General features: G+C 41.2%; 1 protein-coding gene across 4 annotated transcripts in view; it reads right to left on the reverse strand.

The window, feature by feature from the left end:
• Positions 1-19,363, reverse strand: part of GPATCH2L (G-patch domain containing 2 like) — a 52,107-nt gene extending 32,744 nt beyond the window's left edge. For all 4 annotated transcript variants that reach the window (XR_004271771.1, XM_032287791.1, XM_032287792.1 and 1 more), the window contains exons 1-3: positions 19,261-19,363; positions 16,311-16,982; positions 4,302-4,366 (exon numbers count right to left, since the gene is read on the reverse strand). Coding sequence is in view for 3 of the 4 variants with exons in the window: in XM_032287791.1 (XP_032143682.1) it covers positions 4,302-4,366; positions 16,311-16,972 (727 nt within the window). In the remaining variant the exon portion in view is untranslated. The remainder of the gene's footprint in view (positions 1-4,301; positions 4,367-16,310; positions 16,983-19,260) is intronic.
• Positions 19,364-21,247: the final 1,884 nt, after the last annotated feature.

The following is a 21,247-nucleotide window of genomic DNA, read 5'->3' on the forward strand; positions in this document are numbered from 1 at the left end:
TCCATATATCCAGGCTGTTGGTACAAACTTCTTTCTACTGGCTACAACGATAGTGTCTCAGTTTCCACTAGTTTATTCCTGCCAACAAATAAGATAGATAATTTTATGTCAGCCACACCATACCCCTTTCAAAATAGCAAAGATAACGGAAATTATTACAAGAATATCTAAAGAGTTCTCTGGATTCCAGAGAAGTTGCTCAAAACATGTCAATCACACGAAGTATGAGATTCATGGGTCATTAACACCCAGGATAATAACTCTTAAATCACTGTGGTGATCTCCCAAATGGGAAATGAAAACTGCATTCTGGTAAAAGGCAGCAGATATTGCCACTAAGGAAGTTACTCAAAGTGTTTCCTTATAAAAATACATCACACATAGCTCTCTGATACAGCAGTTCTCAACTTTGAGCATGCATCAGAAGCGCCAGGAGGGCTTGTTAAAACACTGAGCGCTTCCTCCAGAGTTTCTGATTCTCGTCTGGGCAGACCAAAAATGTGTATTTCTTACAAGTTCCCTCATGATGCTAAGCTGGCCTGGGGACCACATTTTGAGAACCACAACTCTAAAAGCATCTCACGAAACCAGATACATGGACAAATTGAAGACAGTAATTAGTGTACAATAATTAGTTTCTCTGTACTTCAATATATTAATTCTTTCCTTATTCATAAGCATTCTTTAGGCCATTTATTGAAATCACATATTTAATTAGGCCATGTTTTCCGATGACAAATGGCTGAATATAATGAAATTTTTTTGGTTCTCAAGCATTAATTCAAGATTCTTTTTTTTTTTTTTTTTGAGACGGAGTTTCGCTCTTGTTACCCAGGCTGGAGTGCAATGGCGCGATCTCAGCTCACCGCAACCTCCGCCTCCTGGGTTCAGGCAATTCTCCTGCCTCAGCCTCCTGAGTACCTGGGATTACAGGCACGTGCCACCATGCCCAGCTGATTTTTTGTATTTTTAGTAGAGACGGGGTTTCACCGTGTTGACCAGGATGGTCTCGATCTCTTGACCTCGTGATCCACTCGCCTCGGCCTCCCAAAGTGCTGGGATTACAGGCTTGAGCCACCGCGCCCGGCCTAATTCAAGAGTCTTAATAATACAAAAAGGGATTCACTGAACTGGAAGGAACGTTGTAAGATCGCATAGACCAGTAATCTTCAACCTGGGTTCACTAAGATGCCTGATACAGGAGTTCCTTAAAAGAGCGCTGCCAAGAGCCGGGCACGATAGCTCATATCTGTAATCCCAGCACTTTGGGAGGCCATGGCAGGTGGATCACCAGAGGTCAGGAGTTCAAGACCAGCCTGACCAACAAGGTGAAACCATCTCCACTAAAAATACAAAAATTAGCCAGGTGTGCTGACAGGCGCCTGTAGTCCCAACTACTCGGGAGGCTAAGACAGGAAAATCGCTTGAACCCAGGTGAGCTGAAATAGTGCCACTGCACTCCACCCTGGACGACAGAGAAAGACTCTGTCTCAAAAAAAAAAAAAAAAAAAAAGTGCTGCCAGGGAATAAGCAAGAGGCTGGGTGGATCAGGCTCCTGACCTCTGGCTCCTCCAGAATTTTGCTTTAACCCAATAGGCTTAGTTGTTTTGTAATCTGAGAATCTATGTATGATTTTGTTTGGGGGGAAAAAAGGAGAGTTTTCCCTGGATTTTCAATCATTATTTATTAAGCATTCACTATATGCCAGGAACGCGCTAGATGCTATGGTTGCACATAATAAGTCCTACCATGAAAAGTTTCAAGGGAAAAGGCACGTACCTAGAAACAATAACATAATCTAGTGAGTAGTATAAAAATAGTAAGTATAATACAACGAGCTACAGAGCACAAAGGAGGAGGAAGGGCTATTGGCCAGAAACCCCTCAGCAAACACATGGCACATTTAAATGGGGTCATCATTGCAGAGATTTAATGAAGTGACTATTCACAAAGGTGGAGACAGTACTAACAAGGAACCCGACAAGGGATGGGGAAGCACATCAGGTGAACCAGTACAGCAGGAGGCCTTTACCATTCCTACACCTGGAGTGGCAAGGGAAAGAATGGTTATCAGAGCCCAAAGAACTGCGGTTAAAAGAGAAGGCTGCCAAACAAGAATGGTGGCCTTCAGCAGAGGAACACACCACTGCCAACTAGCAAGCCAACAGAAAGGGTGTCGGGGAAAGCCATAATCTAATATGGTAGACTGCAGTGGCGTTTCCAAGTCTTCCCTATAATAGAATCATTCATCCATGCCTTTTGCTCTTTGCCATTGGATTCCACAGTACCCTCCCTTTTAGGAACAGCACGCTTCCTCATCCTACTGACACTGGGCTTGGTCATAGGACCTGCTTTACATAGTAGAAAATTAACAGACATAATTCAAGCAAAGGCTTTAAATCTGTACATGTGGTCTAGCCTGGGTCACCTGGCATTTACATTCTCTGCCATAAGAAGTCCATGCTGCCTATCACCATTGCTCCTTCCGCCTAGGTTCCAAAATAAAATACACTGAATAGATGCAAACCTAACTTGAAGCCTGGAGACCAGCGAAGCCCAGGCAAGATCAATGGAACTATAGGCAACCCACAGTCTATCGTAATAAATGAGCGTGGTAAACTGTGATGAGCCACTAAAATTTGGGGGCTGTTAAGCAGCCTTACCACAATAAAACTTGACTAATATATCCAAAATCACTCACCTCCCTCCCTTGGGTCTTCTGCTGATGCCTCCTACAGGCCAACCTCAACGAGAAATTGAAACCAAGAAGACCCACTGATACAGTCCATAAATATGCCCCTACAGGGGCAAAAGGAGAACTGTGTCTTGATAGATGACCAGCCATTCAAGGAAGATGAGATATCAGGCAGAAAGACCAGCATAAACAAAGGCACAGAGGCAAGGAATCATATAGCTTTATGTTGAGAACATTAAGCAACTACGTCACCAGAATGTGTGAAGCTGAGGCAGAGAAAGAGAGGAAAGCTGGGTCTACAGAATATTCTATAATCTTTCTTAATAAACTAAGGAATCCTTATCAGTGAAAAGGCTTTCCAAAGGCCCTAAAACTTAATCTGCTGTAACAGGTCCACACTTCCTTCCACTTCTGTATAATTATGCATCATAATCTTAAGAGGTGTATTTTGATACTCTTAGCACTATAGAAAAGCAAAGAAAAAGAGCAAATATTGGTAACTCTGAAGAGCATGTATAACTCATTCATGGAAAGACACCAGACTTTCCTGGTATGAGATAATAAAATCAAAACTCTAGTTAGAGCCTACCTGTACACACACACACATAATCGCTAATGACACGTAACTCCCTCAGAACCTAAAAGACAGAAAGGTACTCACAACAGCCTCCATTATAGTAGGAAGCTCAACAACTCCAGGAGGAGTTGAACAACTCTTAAGGCATGAACAAGATGCTGTCCCCACACTCCCTCTCCAAAAATCAGGAATTGAATGCTAAGTCTCACAGTCCCAGGATCCCTTCAGTTACTGGGGAACCTATCTGGATCAACCTAGCCACCTGTCCTTTAATTGCTTAACCGATAGAGAAAAATTTTTGGATTTTGGAGCTAGAAAAGACTTTAGAAATCCTAAGTCCCTTATTTAGATTAAGAAAACCACAGTCCAAAAAGGCTACATAAAAATTTTATTGGCATGTGGCCCCACACAAGTCTAAAGGACATTTTATAAAATACCCTTATATCTAGACAAAGGTTTAAATTAGTGTTTAGGTAGTAAAAATAAAGAACTGGTAATTAACATATACCAGCCTTATTCACAGGACTCCAGGAGTTATACTCCAGGAGTTTTACTTTGAGGAAGATGATGTTCTATATAATATATTCACCTGGAACACTATAATCATTTATAAGTAAGTCTATAAAAGTGACAAAATTTTGTCTATATGAAAATAAGAATGTCTTAATATCTAAAAAAAGACAGTAACACGAGGCTATTTCTTGATTCTAATAAAAAGAAACTTCGCAACGTCCCAGGCTCGACACTGACTACCTAGACCAGTGATTCCCAATGTCTGATCTACCTGCATAAAAATCACTTCAGGTGCTTGTGAAAAATGCAGATTCCAAAGGCCAACTCTAGACCTATTTGATTTCTGGGAGCTCATGGCTCTGGGGTTTTAACAGTTCCCCAGATGGCTCTCACATGCCTTAAAGCTTGAGAACCACTGCCACAGACAGTCACCATATTCTCCAGAGTCACTCCTATGATTATTCAAATCTTTCCATAAACACAGAACCAATGTCCCAAAGCTGGGATCAACATTACCTTGTCGCCCTTCATCATTGGTAAAGAGCCCAGTGTCACTGCTGCTACACACACTGCTGGTTTCACTGTAAAAAGAGTAAAACACAAGAGAACTCATCAGTTCTAGTCAAAAACAAAGCACTGTACACTTATTTTGGTTTTCAAGCTTTCCTAATTTCACTCCAACCTGTTAGCCAATCAGATATGTAAATTTCATAGGGAAGCTACAAAGTTTTATTTTCCTCCCTCACCAAAAAAAAAAAAAAAAAGGAGAATTCTAAAATTTTCACTTATATTTTAGAGTACTAAACAAAATCTAAAGTCACTTTGTTAGTTTAGGACTAGGAAATTAGTTACTAAAGCTCCAAGAAGTTATTTCAACCTAGTTTGGTGTATTAACACAAATTTACAAGTTTACCAAACAATTTTATTTTTAAATGTTGCCAGCTATCAGTTTCAAATGAAGCTATATAACTTTAAGACAGCTAGCATCTTTCAAGTGTTTTCCTCATTTACAAAGAAGTAAACAAAAATCCATGAATAAGAAAAAAAGTGGCAAAACTTGTATTTTCCGAATTTACTATCTTCCTTCACATTGAGCAGTTACACAAAACTCATTCTGAAAAAAGAAACTGAAGTTAAAAACAATAATATTGCTCACAGTTGATTCTGTTTCTTCTGACAGTGCGCTTCTAAATTTGATTTCTCTGGTTGAAGAAAAACTTCTCAATCCTCTACAGTATTAGCTATTCCTTGATTGGAAGTATTTTCTTCCAAGACAGTCAATTTTTTTATCACCTGCTCTAGAAGATGCAAGAAACCAAAGCAAGGAAGAAGCATTTTCACCATGCTATATAAAAAACAGGCTCGGCAAAATCCCAATCTATATTCCTGGATCAAAAATCTGAAAATATTTTGTATTTTGCAACATTTCCAAACATCCTGCCAAACTAAATCTTAAGAATGCCAATTAAGAAGCAATGCTTTCCTCACTCAAGTTTGTCTCTGAATACCAGATGCAAAAGATCTGTCACAGAAATAGTAAATAAAACAAATCCTATCTCTATTTTTTAAGTTCTGGTATATGTGTGCAGAACATGCATGTTTGTTACACAGGTATACATGTGCCACGGTGGAACAAACCCTATTTCTTTATAGATTCTTTCATTTTATTTTCTTATGAATTCAGTATAAGTTGGGCCACCAACTGTACTGCCTAAGTATTACAACATTGCTAGAAAAGCAACTGAGCTACATCAACTGAAACAACAGTTAGTGTAAAGAAAGTCACCTTAACCTGCAGCTCCAAAGGCTTTTGCTCCCAATGTTTTACTGTGAAATTTTTCATCACTTAGATTGCTTTCTTTGTTTTGTTACACATCTCTGTCTAACCTTCCCAACAAAGCCTGCTTAAAAGCAGAGGTACTCTAGGTAAGCCAGATGATTGGGTGTGGCATCTACTTTCTTTTTTTTGAGACAGTTTCACACTTGTTACCCAGGCTGGAGTGCAATGGAGCTGTCTGGGCTCACTGCAACTGCCACCTCCTGGGTTCAGGCAATTCTCCTGCCTCAGCCTCCTGAGTAGCTGGGATTACAGGCACGCGCCACCATGCCCAGCTAATTTTTGTATTTTTAGTAGAGACGGGGTTTCACCATGTTGACCAGGATGGTCTCGATCTCTGACAAATATGTCATCATAGGAATTGAGCCTAATAAAACACTATGGATACCTCTTGTCCACTGTTAGCTAAACACTGTAAACTTGGTACTGACTTGAAAATGGTTTCATCTCAACTGCTTTTCTTCCAAGTTCTGTTTGCCCTTTCAAGGTACAATTAAAGGGTATTGTTTTGAAATTAGCAAAAACTCTCAGTTTTAAAGCTATAGATCAATGGTTTTTTATTCTATATTCTTATATTTTTATATTCTATATTCTATAGATCAGTGTTTTGGTTGTATTATGTTCTGTAATTTGAAACTCAAACTTACTGGTAAAAGAAGAGTCAATAAAGTAAAAACCCAATCTCAATCTCAGTACCAAAAACACCAAGAACTATGGTTCTCAACTAGAGACAATTGTGCAGCCCCCTCCCAAGGCGTCATCTGGCAATTTCCAAAAACATTTGTGGTAGTCATGACTTGAAGCAGGGAAGGAGGAGTTGTTGAACTACTGCCATTTAGTGAGGAGAGGCCAGGGATGCTGCTCAACATCCTGCAATGCGCAGCACAGCCCCAAAACAGATAATTATCTGGCCCAAAATGCCAGCAGTGCCTAAGGTGAGAACCCTGATCTACGATGATGAACAAAGCAGAGGGCTGGAGGAAGTAGGGCATTCCTTTTAGGGAAACAACTTGAGAAAAGAGGAGGCTGTGCACATTAGCTGGATACAGCAGTCAACATCCCATAGAAACAACAATACCACTTCCTTACCAGGGCTGGGCCAGCGCCTCAAATGGTCTGAAGCATCCAGATCCAGAAACAATCAGAAGGCAGCTGGACCTTCTGACAAACTGGTAGAACTGAAACTACTCAGGAGTCGCACAGTTCACCCTTCCTTGCCTAACCCAGGCAGAAAGATCCCGTCACCGTGGAAGAGAGTGATCTCGTCAGGGAAAAAAAGTATCTTGCTCATCTCAGTGTCCCCAGTGCCTAGCATAGCGCCTGGCAAATAACAGATATTCAGTAAATGTTACATAAATGGAATGAACTTGTTCTAGACACCTCTGTTGCCTGCCCTTATATGGCCTTTGTGGCATGTCATTTCAACTCTTTAGTCCTATTTTCCTACATGTAAGATGTGGATGGATTATTGAGGATGTGATAGTATGAGGCATATGACCTCACTTTCTGAACTCTAAAGCAATACACAAATGCAAAGGATGAAGGATTAGAAAGCTACTTCCAGGGCGCTGAGTCTGTGTCTAAATATTATTTTAGAGGTTAACAGTGGTAATTTCCTCACTGACAACCTTCTCATTAGAACAGCGATCTAAATTTTATGGGATGCAAACCTATTTTCACTTTAAATGGAAAAACAAAATATGGCCTATAAAATCTATTATTTTTCCTGCACTGGGTTTCATCCAAGAGAGGAGGCACTGCTCTCAACCAAGATCTACAAGTGTCTCAGGAAGGGGTTTGGTACTTGAACTGAGTTTATTCAGAAAATTATTAATACAGAAGGCTACTATTAATGATACCAAAAATATCATTCACTGAGTTCTACTTCAGGCCAGGTAATATACTAAGCACTTCATCATATTCATTATTATGCTTCTCCTACCTTCAAAATCTACATGGTAAATACATCAACCTCATGTTACAAATGGAAGGGGGTTTAGAGAAAGTACACAACTTACCCAACACCGCACAGCAAGTAAGCGTCAGAGCCAGGGCAGTGTATGCCTAAAGCCCCTGTACTCACTGAATGGCCACTACCACATGGACGGCACAGATACTCATCTCATTTACTAAAGTCAATCCTGTGGTTCTCTATTCAGAAGATACCTTTGAATTTCAGGACTTTTCATTCTCCTGAAAATGTAAACAGATTAACTAGGGAATAAGTGTTCCTTTGCTTTTAGCTACTTAAAACTTTCAGGTACAACTAAAACTGTAGCTGTGCTTTGACTACTATCCCTGATCAGCAAATAATACATCACATATGCTGAACCCTAAGAAAACTAATTATAAACTCACTTTGGAAAGAAGCTCTCCCTCTTAATTCCATATCTTGAATTTAAATAACACTCATCTTTGGCATACTGATATAAAATACACCAAAATATACTCTCAGGGACCCATACTTAACTTGCCCTTATGCTTCTTGAATGTTCTTCCTTTGAAATCAAAGTTAAAACATTATTTTAACAAGTTGAGGAGAAATACCAAAGTCTGAGAATACTTTTCCTGACTTTAGCATCACACAAGGCTAGGAAAAAGTTTTCAGAAGGCCAGTAGTCATTTGTGATAACCAGACTCCAAGATGACTCCCAATTATCCAGCCTCCCATTAACGCACACCCCAGTGTAGTACCTCTCACACTGCACCAGGGCTGGTCTATATAACTGACCGCATATGGCAGAAGCAACAGGCTGCCACTTCTGAGATTAGGTTATACAAGACTGTGGCTTTCATCTTGGGCTCTCTGTCTCTCCTCGTCCCTCAGATCACCTGCTCAAGGGGAAGCCAACTATCATGTCCTAAGGAGGCTGATGGGCATGTGGAGGGGCCCACATGAAAAGGGACTGAGATTCTAAGTCCAACAACTTTATGAGGAAATGAGCTCTGCCAACAGCCACATGAGTGAGCTTGAAAGCAAGTCCTTCAGCCCTAGTCACGCCTTGAGAGAACTGAGGCTTCCTGCCAGCAGTTAGGCCATAACCTCATAAGGAGACTCTGAACCAGAACCACCCAGCTAAGTCACTCTCAGATTCTAAGTGATAAAATGTTCATTGTTTACAGCCAGTTAAGTTTTTTATATTTTTATTTTTTGAGACAGAGTCTTGCTCTGTTGTCCAGGCTGGAGTGCAGTGACGTGATCTCGGCTCACTACAACTTCTTCCTCCCGGGTTCAAGCAATTCTCCTGTCTCAGCCCCCCAAGTAGCTGGGACTACAGGCACACACCACCATGCCCAGCTAATTTTCATATTTTTAGTAGAAACAGGGTTTCAACTTGTTGGTCAGGCTGGTTTCGGTTTCCTGACCTTAGGTGGTCCACCTGCCTCAGCCTCCCAAAGTGCTGGGATTACACCCATGAGCCACCATGCCCAGCCTCCTAGAGCTAGTAAGTTTTTTTTTTTTTTTTTTTTTTTTTTTTTTTTTTTTTTTTGAGACGGAGTTTCGCTCTTGTTACCCAGGCTGGAGTGCAATGGCATGATCTAGGCTCACCGCAACCTCCGCCTCCCAGGTTCAGGCAATTCTCCTGCCTCAGCCTCCTGAGTCGCTGGGATTACAGGCACGCGCCACCATGCCCAGCTAATTTTTTGTATTTTTAGTAGAGACGGGGTTTCACCATGTTGACCAGGATGGTCTCGATCTCTTGACCTCGTGATCCACCCGCCTCAGCCTCCCACAGTGCTGGGATTATAGGCTTGAGCCACCGCGCCCAGCCCAGAGCTAGTAAGTTTTAGAGCAACTTTTCCTGCAGCAACAGACAATACAGAATCTTTATAAACTCTTTGTTGAGATTAATTCCCTTCTTCCTAAACAGTAGCTTCTAGTTTCAACAAGACAAACCCTTCTGAATTCCCACAAATGGCATAGCACACCCTCTGACCTGAGGGCTTGCTAATTCTTTTATACTCCTAACCACAAAACACTGTCAAGTTAGAACTGAAAGAGTAATTCATACCTGTTCCAATTATAATGAGGCAGAGAATTAGTTTATCACCTATAATCACAAGTTGGTGTTAAGTTACCATCTGGGTTTGTTACTCCCCCATTTAAGAGCTTATTAACCAAGTAACTTAATAAGAGCTGTTTTTTGCATCTGATTAATAACTATCTTAAAATAAAGTTTACGGCTTGCATCGTCATTCTAAAAGTTTTTTTAGTAAATAATAATGCACTTAACAAAAATAAAAGTTGTTTCAGAATTTAGAAAAATGTGGAAAAAGGTCACTCTTATATCCACTGCCCAAAGGCATTTTTGTTCTTACTATTAATTTCCATTTTTTTCCCAGGGTACAGGTGGTACACTGGTAACCCTTTGTAATCAGACTTCTGAATATAGCAGTAAACATGACTGAGGGAGAGGTTATTCAGAGAAATATCTCACATCAGTTCCGAAATTATTCCTGTAAGTAATGAGAATACATAATAAAAGAATTTGTTTTTCAGTTTCATTCAGATGATGCCATGAAAGGCAGCAACCTCCCCAGGCTGACAGGTTAGACACTGTGACTAGTACAGTCAGGTATACTTTGCAGAGATATGATATTCCTCAGGACTCTGCTATTGAGCTGAGGGCTGTGGCTCAGAGAAGTCCACCCATCCTTTCAAGGTTTCCCTTTTCTTAGAGCTAATAGTGATTCATCTTTAGGTAGATGAAGTGTCTTCTCAGCGTAAGTTTTTAAAAAGCATGGATTCTGGAAACTTCATATCTAAGAATGTCTTTCTGCTGCTTTTCCATATGAAATATACCTTTACTGTCTATAAAATTCAGGGTGGGGTGAGTCACCTTTTCCCTCTCAAAACTCTATGGGCAAATGTAGACCTTACACTTACTACCTTAGGGATGAATGTCAGTTTTATTTTCACGCCTCACCCCCAACTTTGTTTTAAGAGACAGAGTCCCATTCTGTCGCCCAGGATCTGGAGTGTAGTGGTATAATCATAGCTCAGTGCAGTCTTGAACTCCTGGGCTCAAGGGATCCTCCTGCCTCAGCCTCCCAAAGTGTTAGGAATACAGACCCGAACCACCGCACCCAGCCTTCAACCCCTTTTAAGATTTTTCTTTCCTTAGTCCTCAGCATGTGTGGGGGGAAAAAAAAAAAACTAAGATAAAATATTTTTTGAAAAGATATGTCTCAGTAGAGGTCTCTTCCCATTAGACTTAATTTTTCAACTGAGGAAGACTTTTTTATCTTCAGTGGTATCTTTGAAATTATTTTTTTTCTCCAGCACTTTGGTTTCTCCCTTGGGAATAGTTACATACTCACACACTGGGCCTCTTTATTTAGAGCTACTATGTTCTAGGACAATTTTTTTCTGCAGCAGTAGAGAATACAGATGGTCTATTGCCAAGATTTCCTCAGACTACGAGGCTGATCGAACTGCACTCCACAATGAAATGGAGTCCCACGTTAGAAGTGCTGGGCCTGCCCTGAAGGTAGACAGCAAGCCCCTGCATCTTTTCTCCACAGTCATCTTGTGGTTCAGAAATGTAAGGCCTGTTTCAGTCAGAAAATCAGGTAGCTGCAGTTTAAGGCAGCATGTGGTTCCATCCTTCTCTTCCTACTGAGTATCTTTCAGTTTCTATTTAGCGGCTGTAACTCCCAGAGTACACTTAGATAGGGAAGCTTGGCGTTTTGTGTATATTTGTGTTTGGGGGTAGGAAGTAGTTATAGGGTATTGAGTCCTAGAAAGTATAGTCTTCAAGAATAAACATTCCAGTTGACATAGGCAGAGAAGTGCATTCTGGAGACAGTACATTCTGGAAATTGTAGTGTTTTCTACACCTTCATTTATGGCACACTCCTGGAATGGGGTCGGACTCAGGCAGTGAGAGTTGGAAGATACTATTCCAGTGCAGCATAGCTATATAAGATAAAAGCCTCCCAGCAGCACTAGGAATTGGGCTAGGGGATCTACATATCCTCTTGGCTAGCTGTAGATCTGAGAATGGCATGTTACCTATGTCCATGGGAGTATAGAAGGGGTCCAAGGGTAATCTATGCACCCTTGCTGGCAAATACCAAGAGGGCTTTGAACAAATTCTGCAAAACAAGAGAAAACACAATATCATTCTAAATGTTCAGAGAAAGAACGAATGTCTGAAGATGACCGCCAGTGGGCAATTGAGACTACTTACCAGGTAAGATATTACAAAGTGGGGAGGTAGACTATAACTGAAAAGAATCACAGAATCTCAGTGTTACAAGGGGATCTCAGAAGTCTTCAGTTCAACCTTCTTAACTCCACAACAAAGTAAGCATCATCAAGCCCATGTTTGAATCCAACTGATCTAGAAGTCATTACGCATTACAGGGTGAAACAATTCACTTCATTTTTACAGAGTCCCAATTGTTAGAATGTTATATTTTATACCGTGGCAAAGTGTAACACTCTGTGCTTTCTATCCCTGAGTCCTAGTTCTGTCCTTTGGAGTCACATGGAACAATCCCAACATTTCTTTTAAGAGGGAGACTCTTCTACCTCTTAAAAGATGGATTTTTCTTTCAAGACATAGACTTTCAAGTATAACAGGATCATATCTACCTCCTAAGCTGTGTTTTATAGTTGTTCCTAAGGATACTAACAGAACTGTGAATATATCCATATAAGCCCACTGTGTTAGCTATTCGATACTCTTACCTGCAATACTACCAATTGCAACAATGGTAAATATACTCTTGGTCAGCATCCCTACTTACAGAAAACAGAACATCCCCACCTACCATACATATTCTTTTCCACAGCTTCAGTAACCCCTGATTAATGACCTCCACTTGCAAAGGAGGCTACTTACCTTAACCATGAAATAATGAATGCTATTGATCCAACAAGCTACCGCTATAGAGTATTATTGATCACCCAATCTTTGGTTAAAATGGTCCTCATTTAGCAATTTCACTGTCACAAGCACCTGGAGCAAAGCATGCTCATAATTAAAGAGTTTGGGGGAGTTAAAGTGAGAGGTGATGGACAGAGATCTCAGCTTTCTCCCATTTATTCTTGCTTCTGAGCTATTGTTTGTGTCAGAAAGGATATTGATTTTCTATAAAAATAAGAAAACAAGAGGCACCAAGGGGCCATAGAAGGTCAGCCTGGGCTGGAGAAGGAGGGGGTAGGTTTAGCACTCTATCTCTGTCACTTGCCTTCCAAGAGAGGAGAATATTTTCTTTCCTGTGAGATCAGCCTCTAATACATCACCTTAGGAAGGCTCCTGAATGTGACTTCTGGCCATCACCCAACCAATTCACTTATGAAAGAAAAAGAAGCTAAACTATATTCAAGGGGCACAAACAAGTAATATGTTAGTAAAGAACAGAACAAAACGAGGCTACAGTCACCTAATAGCTAATAGCTATTAATAGCTGCTATACAATTTGAATAAAGATTGGTAGAAAATAATTTTAGAATAGTTGTTCTACTTCAGAATACTCATACACATATACAGAAAAAATATTAAAATAATAGTTTGATCTCTATGCAAGCAGAAAAAAACTATTTCACTATAACCATTTTATAACTCTCAGAACGTGTGAGGGATTGGTTGGTGTAATATTAAGGGAAGACCAGAAAGGGAAAAGCAAGCAAATATTGATGAAGTCTATAACTACTCCATGTTTAGTTCACAAAGAGTGAGTTTAAGGAAATTAGAAATAAGCTGATTGTGACATACATTTTTAAATCTAAAACACCTAATTCATGCTTAAAAAAAAAAAACACAACTCTACCATTGACTAGGCTAAGCTAAGCTTAACAATGAACTTCATCTTAATAATCTTACAATGTGGATCATTACTCTGACAACCATCAATACCACTGCTAAAAAGTAAAATTCTACATTTTGATTTGTATGTGAATAAACAGTGGTACAGCCAAGCAGATTTATGAAAGGGTAACCAAGAAGATTCTTGAAAGTATTTCTTTTAAAAATGTAGTGAAAAAAAAAAAAGAAAAATGTTGACAGAATCAACTCACCAAAACAGTATAACGAAATCATAAACTATTATCTACTTACACTCTAGTGCTAGCCCTGTTTAAAGGTGTGCCTAATAATCAAGGGCAGCTTGAATATGAAAAGATTTTAGTTCCACTCTCCTGTTGAGGAGGGGCTGAACACAACATGTGGTCAAAGAGTAAGAATCACTCCCTTTCTTCACAGAATGAACCTAGGAGGAAAAAATACAAAGCATTTCTGTTTGTAACTACAGATGAATTGAGACAAGTAGGAGAATTTAGAACTCCTAAATAATTAGAAGATTTTAGAGAACTTTCCTCATGCCATGTGTGTTACCACTCCACCCATTATTCCTTCACAGCTACAAGCCTACTCTGAAGTGAGGGACCAGGGTAATAGCCCAAATGGGGGAATGAGGTCTCCTCAATTTGAAAAGAGTAAGAATTTCATAAGAATTCCCATCCACTTAAGTTTATCCAGACTCTCAGATAACTAGAATTTATATTGCCACATCCTGACTAGAACGATCAATAGATGTGTCTGAAGAAAGAAGGAACAGAAAAGGGCAAAGCATCTCACTGCTAGATTATAGGCTCTACATCTGGAGCCATACTTGGGCTGTTATCTCAGAGCAGACAGAGTTAACAGTCTCTCTCTCTCACACACACAATTACGTCGTAGTTTAACAAGAAATTCTGGGGAAGAAACATACACAAGGCTATCATCCCAAAAGGCTACTTTTAAAATCACCATTCTCAACACTAAGAAGGCTTCTATTTGGTATATATGCTTAATATTAAAACAAACTTGAATGTCTTGATAGAGGGTTTCAATAGTGTGAAAGGCTACAAGTTGACTATGCATTTCTTGTTTGATTAAAAATAGTCTGAGAAAAAGTATCTTTATAATCCAAATATATTCATATAAATTGTATAAATCTTAAAGGGAATTAGGCATTAGAGGAAAATTAGGAAAGTCAAATTATGAGCTTATCTCAATATAATTTACAGTTATATAAATATATAAATATATAACTGGCAAATATAAAGTTAATAAGAAAAAGTTTAAAAGCTGGATTAAAAACCATCCATGAAAGGTACAGGCATAAAGACCTAAACAGCTTTTCCTGTTACTGACACAGCCTCACCTCAAAGTTCCTAAGATTAACGCCTTGGTTTTTAAGACACGTTTCAGGAAAGTCATATGTCCTGCAGCTGGGAAAGTTAAGTTGAGACAAAACAGCTCAAAGGGCAACACAACATGGCAGTTAAGAGTACGCTTTGGCATCAGGCTTGATTCTCAGTTTTGGCACTGGATGACCTTAGGCAAATTATCTAAGCTCTTATGACCTCGACTTCCCTTCTATAAATACAAATAGTGGTATCCACCATATAGTGGAATTGTGAACACTAAATAAGAGTATATGTTAAGTCCAACCGGGCGCAGTGGCTCACACCTGTAATCCCAGCACTTTGGGAGGATGAGGCGGGTCAGGAGTTCAGGACCAGCCTGGCCAACATGGTGAAACCCCGTCTCTACTAAAAATACAAAAATTAGCCAGGCAGGGTGACCCACACCTGTAGTTCCAGCTACTCAGGAGGCTCAAATAGGAGAATTGCTTGAACTCAGGAGGCAGAGGTTGCAGTGAGCCAAGACTGCACCTCTGCACTCCAGCCTGAGTGACAGAGCGAGACTCTGTCAAAAAAAAAACGAGACAGTATATGTTAAGTCCATAGTACAGTGTCTGGCACATAGTGCTTAACAAACGCCAACTACTATTAACAGTAATAGACTACACTGGTTGTCAAATGGGTGTACCCAACCCACCTAGGGATCACCCCAGAGGCTTCTGGGTTGATAACGGAACAGGGGATGTGAACAATGCAGAGATGCTAAATATTCTGCAATGCACCATAAAGAATTGTCCCATCCAAAACACCAATGGCAATCTCACTATTAAGAAAAAGATAATCACTATCAATGTTCCTAGGACTATCTGAGATGTAAAAAATAAAAAGTCACCAAAACTACACTTACATTTTTAAACATGCACCCATTAGAGACAAATTTTTCTGGCTTGATCACATGTGATGTAAGACTAATGGGACTCGGCACCGTTATTTTCAAAGCCCACCATGTGTTCAGACAACTTCAATGTCAGCCATAAAAAAAACAAACTCGATATTGTCAAACCACAAGTAGCAGAGAACAAAATTACAGCCAAAAAGTATCTAAAGCCATGATTCTTAATAGGGACAGGCAACTTAACAGAACATTTACAAACTCCGTATGCCTGACTCTAGCATTTTCTCTCACACACTCACATACCAGCCTCTGCTGAAACCTGAATTCTAAAGAACAATATTTATGTACAAACTACATGGCATAATAAGCAGCAAATTTTTTTTACGTAAAATTATTAGTTGTGCATTTGAGGTATGCGTTTTAAACAATTTTTAGAAACATTTGTGTTTCTATTACATACAGCCTTCCTGACAGAGGGAAATAGGCTCATGAATGGTACCTTAAAAAGCTAAACTACTGATTGATTCAAGGAAGGCTTCAAAGTCAATACTCAAGTGGCTGGTTTGAAAGAAAGTAGAGCCCACTAAGACTGTGGATGTGTACTCTGGGTAAAATTAACCAGGAAAATCTTTGACTTAGTAAGGGAGATCTCACCATTCTGACATGTTCTCATCAGAGCCCTGTTTTTGTTCATCTGTTTCACACTCCATCCTTTCTTTCCTTCCTGTTTTGCTTAGGAAAGTCCTATTTTCTGCTGATTCACACAATCCATGGCCTGATGAGGTCCAAGGAGTATTCTCCTTCCAGCGGGACAGACGTTGCTTCTTGGCAGACTTGAACCTGCAACCTCTCTCATAGCTCCAATCTGACACCTTCAGCTTCTGCTGAAGGCTGGCAGCCACCTCTGATGTCACTCGCTTCACCTTCCGCCTGCGCCTGAGTGGTCGACAAGGTGCATTTTCAGTAAAGGAGTCAGATTCATGCCAAGAATGTTGCTTACTCTTAACAATGGCATTAAGAGCTGGGTGTCGTTTGGCTACCATTGTGTCATCAGAGTCACTAAAATTGGTCACGGGGGCCACTTCTCGACAGTCCTTAGTGGCCTCATCCAGACTTGACTCAGAGGCCTCGCTGTAGCAGCAGGTATGCTCTGCCAGGTGAGTGAAGTCAGAACGACGCTTCCGACCTCGGCGTTTCCGAAGCTGCCGCCTCTGCTGCCGGGGGCTCAGGGCCATCTCCTCCCACAGCTCACCAAGCTTATTCTGCTCAGATGTCTGCTCCAAGGCTGATGCTAAGTCGTGTACCAGCTCATCCATGAGGCCACATCTGCCAAAAGGAGTTCAGGGGGGTAAAAAAAGAAAAAGAAAAAGAGAGCATGAAAAGGATCTGCTGTTTTAGAATAATTTGATAAAACAGATCATGGTAGTCCATAGTTCTGCCTGCCTAAACAAAATATGTCACCTTTCATCTGGCTACACTTAGATTCTATTCCTACCACTTCCTTCAGTCACTAAAAATAAGTTTTCTGTCCATTGTTAAATGACTGAAGTCAACATATTCTTAAGCACAAAAACCTGCTCACCAGATGACAACTGGGACAGGACCCAAAACAAATTCGGGGAATTAGACCCGTCTCTCTTTCCCCAATTAAACTTGTCACTGAATTACCTAATGATGAGATCCAGAAAGATTAGAGACTGTCTCATTAGACAGGAGTAGAAAAACACACAACTTCAAAATCACAGTAGAACTGTGGAAACACAGAGCAGGACACAGTCTCAACAAGGTATTGAGAATGAATGAAAAACTGATCTTTGGCCTGGGGTCACTGCTGACAATGGCCATGGCAGAAAGACAACTTAGTGACACTCTTTAAAGAAGACTGCAGTTTTTGTGATCCAAGAAATTGCAGTGACCCAGGTTTGAAGTCAGAAAGGAGAATAGACTAAGTTTGCACCCATTCTGGTACCAACTACCACCTGGAAGCTCATATATTTTTGAGTAATTAACAATTTTTAAGCCCCTCTCCTATCCTTCAGAAAATCAATGTTCGTCCTAGTTATATGCTTCAGTGCCACACAATCACAGAATAAAATGATACGACAGCAGCTGAAATGACAGGGATAAGTTGAAGTTTCTAAGATTTCTGGCCGAACTGCTTTCTAAAATTTCTTATTTTTCTATGCATCCTCAAACCAAACATCACATTTCAGGGGTCACTTCAGAGGCAAACATTTCAAGAAATGAGAGTAGTAGGAGCAATCTTCAAAATTCCTTCTTAAGGGGAAATGTTTAACATAATTTGTACAGCACCTAATTAAATACATATTAAATTTTTAGCACTTTTTCCGTTTTTCAAGATCAAAACTAGAGCTTAAAATTCTGTGGTGTCACTCTTCGACCATATTTCCATTCATTCAGTTTTCACTTTGCAAAGCGTTTTCTAAATACGATTTTCATGTTGTGCCTATGTCAATGAATTTAAAGGCAGGAAAACAGTCCTCTGGCTTATCTGCCACACCTTCAGGAGCAATGGTGACACCTACTTCCAAAACTGCCATACAAACAAAGCTTCTCAAAGTGTTCAAAGGCACATACACTTTAAAAAGGCCAAGTTCTTTCAAGCAATAAGAAGTGATTTACCAACGCCTGTGAAAAGAGGGGAAAAAATGGGGGGGGAGGGGTTAAAATGCCATGATTGAGGTTTGGGAGACAAGTGTCCCTAAGACCAAAATAGAGAAACAAGTGGGAACAGCATGTCTAAATCCACTTCCCTGATAAAGAATTACTGCTTTAAAAACTCAGGCAACAAAAATACAAAAAACAAAAGAACAAACAAAAACCTCAGAACAGCACAAACTTGAACATGGAACGAAGTCAGTAGTCAAATGCCTATGCAGAATCCTTTCCTGCATCAAAACCTACAACTCGAACAGTAGGCGACAGAAGGACCCTAGGGCTCCCATCTCCAGTTGCGGGTGCACACTCTCGAGAGGACCCGGGGACCAGGCATGCACCCGGGTAGAGATGAGGCTGAGTCACGCACAGGAAGGAACTGGTAGTTGTGGACAGCAAGTATGAAGAGAAGCAGGAGCAGGGTGGAAGTGAGGGGCGGAGTAGGAGGTGGGAGAGGCGGGAGGCAACTTCTCATTTGGGCTCACCAAGAACGGGGGTCGGCTCTTCTAGGGCAGAAACTGCCAAAATGGAAGTCGTGGCGACTGAGCTCCCTCCGGGATCGGGGGTCGCAACATGGCCACATATGTGAGAAACACAGTGTTTCGAAGGACTCTCCACCACGCCCCGGCCCGTCCCTGAGGGCTGGGGCGACCATAGCCCGTTTCCCAAGCCCTCTTGCTGCCGCCAGCCCCAGAGAGGCAAAAAGGAGAAAGGAGAAAAGGGGACTGTGGCCCCGGAGACGGTCCGACCCACATCCCCAGGGATAGGGACATGGGCCCTGAAAAGCAAGGCCCCACCACCCTCACCCTTCGGCCGGCTGCCGCAGCCCCAAGACGCCCTTGGCCGCTCAGCCGCGGCTTGGCGATCCGATCCCCTCTGGCACTAGCCCTCAGGACCCCAACACTCTCAACCCACTCCACCCCCTCACCAGCTGCCGCAGCCACCGCGAACGGCCGCCGCTTTTTGGGCCGACTCTCACCGCCGGGGTTTCCCTCTCTGACCTCATTTCCGGTCTGGGCCGGAGGGGTGGGGCGGCGGCGAGTGGGCGGGGCTGGCTGCGATAGCGGGCCCCTGACCCAGTGCTTCCGCCCGTGGCCACACCCACTTCCGCCCTGCGATCGGGGAGTTGTGGGGGCGGTACCGCAGGAAGCCAGGAGATGGGGCAGGGACCAAGGAAGGATGGTGAATAGGGGCTGGCCGGGAAAGGGCGCCTCAGGGGCTGAGGTGCCCATGTGGGGAACGACCCCAGCATGCTGGCCTCGTCTTCCTTAGGGGCGTCCAGAAATTGGCGCTAGGGAGGGTTGTCAGCTTCCCGCTTGCTTTCTGGCCTTTATAAAGGGTGTGTGAAGTTGAGGGGAAATGGATCTTAATGACATCTACCCTGTGAGCTGGTACAACCTTTGGGAGGGATTGTTTTGCACTGAGTTACTCAGAACATTACAAACTGCCTTGAGCAAGTGATACTGGATTGTAACTCAAAGTATAAAAGAAATATTCGTGAACTCACACCGGTATAAAAAAGTGACTGAATGAATTAAAGAATGGAGAAGCGACAAATCCCCCACAGAAGAATCTCAAAGTATGCAGACACACCATCCTGGAGCATAACTTCCACCTCCTTAAATGTGGGCTGTGCATAGTGACTTCTTTCCCAAAAGTACAACATATATAAAGGGGAAAATGAGTAATTTTACAGTGGAGATACCTGGCAAACAGTAATTCAGCCAGGTGACCACGATTATGTGCTAAATCACGTTAATAGTATGTAGAATGATATATGATGAGAATGGCACTTTATGATAGTTTCCTTCCAAATCTCATAACCCCAGTCTAATTATAAGTAAAGAAAAATCAGACAAACCTGAATTGAGGGACATTCTGCAGAGTGCATGATCAGTATTCTTCAAAATGGTTAAGGTCAGCAAATACAAGGAAAGTCTGAGAAACTCAGAGCCAGGAGGAGCCTAAGGAGACATGACAATGTAATATGGTATCCTGGCTGTGACACTGCCATTTTAAAAAGAACATTAGGTAAAAACTAAGGAAAAGTGGATAAAGTATCAACTATAATAATGTATTGGGCCAGGTGCGGTGGCTCACGCCTATAATCCCAGCACGCCTATAATCCCGAGGTGGGCAGATCAATGAGGTCGGGAGATCGAGACCAGCCTTGCCAACATGGAGAAACCCCCTCTCTACTAAAAATACAAAAAATTAGCCGGGTGTGGTGACATATGCCTGTAATCCCAGCTACTTGGGAGGCTGAGGCAGGAGAATAGCTTGAGCTGGGGAAGTGGAGGTTGCAATGAGCAGAGATAGAGCCACTGCACTCCAGCCTGGGCAACAGAGTGAGACTCCCTCAAAAAAAAAGAGTGAATAATAGGGGAAATTTTGTGGATTACACAGAAACTGTAGTATCTTCATAATTTTTCTCTATACCTAAAACTATCCTAAAATAAAAAATATATTTAAAAATATGCATATACCTTGGACCCAGAAATTTTGCCCTAAGAATTTTATTCTGAGGGAAAATTGAAAATGGGCACAAAAATGTTAAATATAGGTAAATCATCTCTGCAGCATTTTTGAGGGAGAGATGAGGAAACTAGAAAAAAACAGAAGTTCTGTAACAGGCACTAGTTAACTGAATGATGGTACATCTATGGGTGGAATACCTTGCAACTTTTTAAAATTGATGTTGCAAAAGAACATTTAATGACATGAAAAGCCACTGACTTATGATTGTGTACAATTCTGCATGACTGTTATACTTCAATAAAAAGATTAAACATGTAGAGTATTAAACACATACAAAGGAAATTAAATCTATACTTGCATAGGAGTATGACCAGAAGAATACACTATACAACATCCAAAAGTTTCGTTATCAATGATTATATCACCTGTTGTGTGTG

The sequence above is a fragment of the Sapajus apella genome, unplaced genomic scaffold (genome assembly GCF_009761245.1).
Source record: "Sapajus apella isolate SASKATOON/1434 unplaced genomic scaffold, GSC_monkey_1.0 scaffold20, whole genome shotgun sequence".
Classification (NCBI taxonomy): domain Eukaryota; kingdom Metazoa; phylum Chordata; class Mammalia; order Primates; family Cebidae; genus Sapajus; species Sapajus apella.